This window comes from Acyrthosiphon pisum, chromosome A1 (genome assembly GCF_005508785.2).
Source record: "Acyrthosiphon pisum isolate AL4f chromosome A1, pea_aphid_22Mar2018_4r6ur, whole genome shotgun sequence".
Lineage (NCBI taxonomy): Eukaryota > Metazoa > Arthropoda > Insecta > Hemiptera > Aphididae > Acyrthosiphon > Acyrthosiphon pisum.
Window position 1 is genome coordinate 100,242,538 of NC_042494.1, and position 6,237 is coordinate 100,248,774.

Consider the following 6,237-nt stretch of genomic DNA (forward strand, 5'->3'; position numbering starts at 1 on the left):
TCACAACTTCTAAAGACAGAAAAATTAACAAAACTACAGAGACTCAAAAATGTATAGAACATGTAAGACACTACAACCGATACATAAAAATAATTAAAATCAAGCATGCTATAGAGTATAGATACAATTATTCCAATCCAATGACGTGCAATTCCAATAAGTATTTAAAAATGTACATTGACCAGTAAACGAAACAATAAAATATATATATTTATTTTTACTATTAAATAATATTATAACAGAATACAATATTTTATTTTAGTTCTCAGGTCCAGTTTTTAAAGTGGATTTCGAATTCATTGTGATAAATAATTTAGAAATATTGTTAGTGTCCGGCACCATTTCCAACAGTTTGAAAAAGTACAAACCAGTAAAACTGGAGGGGAACTCTCTCATTCTTACCAAGGATGATAAGCTGAGGCGGTTCTGGCGTTGTGAACTAGGCGATTATAGGCCGTGTTGGGCAAACAGTCAAGAGGATAGGTAATTAAAAACAAGCCAGAGTTGATGACAGCATTACGGGGACAATTATATACAGAAGCGTATCTCCAGAGGTCATAAAATCTGTCTATGGCATATCTTTAGGGATATATTTTGCACATAAATAATAGAGATCCAATAATAAGACCAATATAACTAATAGTTATTTTTGGTGAATCCATAACGGCTCCCATCCATTGTTTACTTATTCCCAAACGGCTCCAGAAGAAAAATGTTCTACGATCAGGTAAATTCCCAAGCGGCCCGTAACCTAACCTAACCGTCGAAAAAGGTTTCACCCAAATTTGTTCAGAAAAGTTTAATTTAAAACGTTCTAAATCTTTGTTTGTCTGTAAAGATACATAAATAAATAAATAAATAAATAAATTACCTTGCAGTCTGCTGGGCTCCCCGGAAACCTAGAAGCGCATATTTTGAAGATGTCTGGTGCTGGTTTGCCATTTTTTACTTCCGGATCCGAAGAACTAGTGGCCACGTGGTGAAACACGGAGAATATATTCTTTAGACGATTCATCTTCATGCGGAAACCCTTATTTGAACTACTCGTTTGTATCGCCATCGCAGCGGCGTATTTACGGGGGGGGGGGGATTTGGGGGATCAACCCCCTTGGTATTTCTTTTTGCTATTATTAAAATATTCAAGTATACATGGTTTATAGACACTGAATCGTCAATCGTTTTAGTATTTACTATGTATTTTTCGTTTTTGTACATAGGTACAGTAAGAAAAAAATAAATTATAAGATTATTAATAGACAGTTATTATTTCGGTTTACGACACTGAAATGGTGCGTTTTCTGTATAATATGCGGGTTGCATTCGACGTACCAGCTAGACACCAGTACTGTACAGTTGTAAATTTGTAAAATAAAAACAAGATATTAACTAATAACTATTAAGACTAAAATACCAAAATCAATGTATTATATTATGGTATTGTCTTATAATAGTATATTACATGTAATCACTCTATTGAATATCGGAAATCGGCATTCTTATCTTATTTGTGTGGAAAAACGACATTGGTATTTTTAGACGAAAAATGATTTAAATGAGCTGATAGTAATTTTATTTGTATAACATATTAATGTATCATATTATTAATTACATTTAAACGTAGAACATTAAAATCTACCTACTATCTTAACCATAATCCTTTTGTCAAATGTTGTGTTTATTTTATAATCATTTACACTAAATTTCGTTGTGTTGTAATTTCACCATTTCGGTCTTCGCCCTTCGGTGTTAAAATTTAAAATGAAGAGAACTACGCTGGACTACTTTTTTAAACCACAAGAAAAGAAATCGAATATTTATGTGGAAATCGAAGATGTGAGTAAAAGAAATTCAATAATAATTAATTAATTATAATTATAAATTATCTCGTTATTAAAACGTATCTATTATTAAAATATATATTTTTGAAATTTAAACAATCAATTAGGTACCAGTGGAAATAAACACTTGAAAACAAATCAGTGACAACCCCACAACCGCAGATAGTAAGAATTAAGAACTAATATAAATTAATGCATTATAGAATATAATATAATACCATGGTATAAATGTTTTATGAATATGTATATTGTAGGTATATTATGTAATAATTTGTCTTAGATAGAAAATGCTCTTGGTAATACTAGTATTATTGATGAAAAAAATTTAGAGACTTGTGTAGATGACATCTCTTTATTTAGTAACACAGCTAAAACATTAACAGATGAGGAAAAAATAAAGATAAAATTTAATAAAGGTAACTAAGTTGCTAAGTAATATAATATTTTATATCAGTGAAGTAGCCAGATAGTCACTGGGGGCACATACATAAATATAAAAAAAAATATTTGGCTACCTACAGCAATGTATTATAATATGTATTATGTTTTGCAATTACATCATTTAGAAATCATATGTAGGTATTTATTATAAATAAATATTTATACATTTTAGATCAAATCATAAATAATTCTTAATTTATTGCTTTTTGAATAGGTTTTGAAACACATTTGGGTTCTTCCTAACAATTTTACTTTTTCGGGAATAGAAAATAAAAAGAGAAAATTAAAATTTCAGTCGTCGCGGATGAATTTATTTCCTTAGCCTATTCAAAAATTAGACAAGGTGGTTATTGTAAATACTATGTTGCATTTGCCAAATATGGAAGAATTGGAAATCAACTACTTGGACAGCTTGTTGTTAATCCCTTTAAAAATTATAAAGATGCTCTACAAGTAAATAGTTTTTCATAATTCTTATTCATATGAAAAATATAATTTTTATTATATCTTAACTTTCAAAATCTAATAAATAGTTTTATATTTATATGAAATCCTAATAAATAACAAAATAATACACTGTTTTTAATTATTAAAGATTTCCGGGCTCACAAAAAAGTACCATATTGACGCTGTGTTAGATGCAGAAAATGTTTTGGATGTCTATGAAAAAAGAAAAGTACCAATAATACAACAAATTGATAATGATGGGTAAGTTAGCCATATTTGATATACTTTATAAATTTATTTATTTATGAATTATATTTTCAAATTTAAATTTTTAATAATTTATAGAGTTATTCAAATACAAGAAAATAGGAAACGATTGGTACCGATTATTCAATGTATCTTGCTATGTGGTCGAGAAGATATTTCTTTAAGAGGACACCGTGATCATGGCCAAATTGATATTAGTGGTAATTGTATATTGTTATATTTCTTATATTAATTTATGGAAGTTATAAAAACTCAATTTTAATAATTTAGATGATAGGCGTTACGGAGGTAACTTTAGGGCTATTTTAAAGTTTAGAGCTAAAGGGGATGGTTATCTAAAAACAGTACTCGAAGGACCAGGTAAACGGAATAAATACATTAGCCTAGGAATATAAAATCAAATCATTGAAGCTTGTAATAAAATCATTTTAAAAAAAATTGTTAACAAAGTGAATATGTCTGAATGTTTTTCTGTGATGGCAGATGAAACAACAGATATTTCAACAACTGAGCAACTATATTCTATATGTGTGAGGTATGTCGATAGTAAAAATGTACTAGATGAACATTTTCTCCAGTTTTTCTCTATGCATAGTTTAATAGGAAAAGACTTAGCAACTTCCATATTAAGGGGTAACATATTTTATAATTATAAATAAATTACCTATTCAATTTTAGTTGTTATTTAAAAATTGTTTTTAAGGATTAAGTGACTGTGGAATTAACTGTGAGTTTATGTACAGTCAAGGATATGATAGGGCCAGCAATATGGCTGGTGAATTTAAAGGTGTACAGAAAATAATTAATGATCAATTTCCAAAGGCATTATATATCCATTGTTCTGCACATTCACTAAATTTAGCTGTGTCCTCGTCAAGCAACATTAGACCGATAAGAAATTGTCTTGGAATAGTTGAAAAACTACATGCTTTTTTTAATACACCTAAACGAAACAATGTACTACAAAACAAAATTGAAAAAGCTGATCATTCACCCAATATTACTACACTTAAAAGACTTTGTGCCACTCGATGGGTGCAAAGGTAGGATGCATTGAACAATTTTTGTGAACTCTACCCTTATGTTGTCCACTCCTTAAGTTATATTACTTCAGAATGGAAAGATAAATCTGCGACTGATGCTAGTATGCTTCTGAAGAGTATTTAAGACTCTGAGTTTAAAGTTTCACTACATGTTACCAAGGTAAAATATAAAATTAAATACATGCTTATGTATATAAATGACAAATGTATTAATTTGAAGTTTTAACACATTTTAATAGTAGTTGTGTTATCTTAGGTACTATTTCCATTGGTATGGCTTGCCAGTTTTCAAAAAATTGCAAAAAGAAAAAATTGATTTAAAAAAAACAATTGATTTAATTGAAAATGTTACTAGCATATTAACGGACATGCGGGAAGATTCCAAAAAAGAATTTAAATTAATTTTCAATGAAGCAAAGGTAATATATAATCTTAGTATTTATTTTATATATTAATCTAAGTTATCACTTATAGAAATCAGTAGATTCCTTTGGGATTACAATGAAAAGAAAACATATAGCAACCAAACAAACTAACAGAGCTAATCCTCAAAATATAGAATCAGATGAAGACTATTTCCGAGTGACAATATTTTTACTTTATGTAGATCATTTCATATCTGAACTGAAGGAAAGATTTACAAATCATAAAAATATTTTAATGGGTAATACCAAAACATTAGTTGTAAATTGTATTAGTTATAGGTATATTCCTATTTTATTTACTAAAATATTGCTGAAATCCCTAGGTTTTGAATACTTATTTCACTTAGAGTTTACTATGACAATAAAACAGAATTTCAAAGGTTAATTGTTTTATATTTTTCTGTTATCGATAAACACAATGTTTTGGCTGAACTGAAAATGTGAAAACTCAAATTGGCTTCAAGCTGTGAAAATCTTACTAAAAATTGATTAGAAGCCTTACAAAACTGCAATAAAGATATTTATCCAAACATCCATTTATTATTTGAAATATTATTTACTTTGCCTGTTTCTATAGCAACACCAGAACGGAGCTTTTCCACACAAAAACGCTTAAAATCTTACTGCCAAAATTCAATGAATGAAGTTTTTCTTATATTATTTTCTAATATTGCTATACAGAATTATAATTTATAATGTAATACATGATTAATTATTTGTATTGTCCTTAGGAACATCTTAATGGACTAGCACTATTATCTGTTCATCGTTCAGTAGACATAAGTATCGATGAAGTAATTGATGAACTAGCAATAAAACAAGGAAAACTTGATTTTGTATTATAAGTTTATTAGTATAAAGTAAGTACAAGTATGAGTATGTAATTATTATTATTTATTATAGTAAAAATAAATATTTATGATATTATTATTTTTGTACTAAATTTATTATTGTGTTATTGGACATAGGTGGTGATAGTAGGATGGTAATTGTTAAAGAGTTAATTCTCTAAGAATATTTTTTGAGTGTAAATTAAAAATTGAAATTTATTTCAATTCTAATGAAAAATAATCAATATGTTATTGTTATTCACTAAAATTAATGATTAATAATTGGTATTAAATGTTGTGTAAACTGTACAGTATATAATGAGTAAGTATAGGAAACCTCAAAGGGCAAAGCCTCCCACTATTACATATGTCATTCAGTGCCTCATCCCCTCCCTTTAGTAATTCCTAAATACGCCGCTGTCGCCATGGGTATCTTGTGCTAACAGAGATGATCCAAGAGATCCTAGACTCCTAAATTGTTAACACATAACAATAAATTATTTATTATACCTAGATCATATTTAACTACGTAAAATATTCTAACATTGCTTAAAATACAAAACTAATTATTGATTGGTGGGAGGAGAGAGAAGTAGAGATTCATACACTTTCTTACCAATCCATCATTTTTTTTTAAATATGGTTTTAAGTTTGATTAATTGTTTTTATAGAGTAGGTAGATAACTATTTATAAAAAAATATGTTAAATATAGGAGCTTGATATTAATTTATGCACACTTTTGTTATACGTACTTACTTACACATTGTTTTGTGATCATAATTTATATTCAACATGGATACTTTTGAAAAAAAAAAAATTCAACTATAGCTAAAAGTAGGTACTTGGAAAAAACGTCACGTTTCTAATGTTGATAGGCGAATCAAGTGGTGACGAATATTTCGTTAAAAAATAATTTGCATTTTAAATTTTGAGCAGATAGATGAA

General features: G+C 28.1%; 1 protein-coding gene across 1 annotated transcript; it reads left to right on the forward strand.

The window, feature by feature from the left end:
- Positions 1–1,758: 1,758 nt before the first annotated feature.
- LOC107882933 (zinc finger MYM-type protein 1-like) lies at positions 1,759–4,040 on the forward strand. The gene is made up of 8 exons (XM_029486301.1): positions 1,759–1,833; positions 2,119–2,254; positions 2,602–2,732; positions 2,875–2,987; positions 3,072–3,193; positions 3,264–3,353; positions 3,444–3,626; positions 3,697–4,040. The coding sequence occupies exons 1-8, from the start codon at positions 1,759–1,761 to the stop codon at positions 4,038–4,040; spliced, it is 1,194 nt and encodes a 397-aa protein (XP_029342161.1).
- Positions 4,041–6,237: the final 2,197 nt, after the last annotated feature.

What these genes read in the sequence shown, in the direction of transcription:
- LOC107882933 (XM_029486301.1), top strand. Translation starts at nt 1,759, where the DNA reads ATGAAGAGAACTACGCTGGACTACTTTTTTAAACCACAAGAAAAGAAA. An exon ending in AAAGATAAAATTTAATAAAG is followed by an intron (nt 2,255 to 2,601) that starts GTAACTAAGTTG and finishes TTATTTCCTTAG; the next exon opens with CCTATTCAAAAATTAGACAA. An exon ending in AGCAACTTCCATATTAAGGG is followed by an intron (nt 3,627 to 3,696) that starts GTAACATATTTT and finishes ATTGTTTTTAAG; the next exon opens with GATTAAGTGACTGTGGAATT.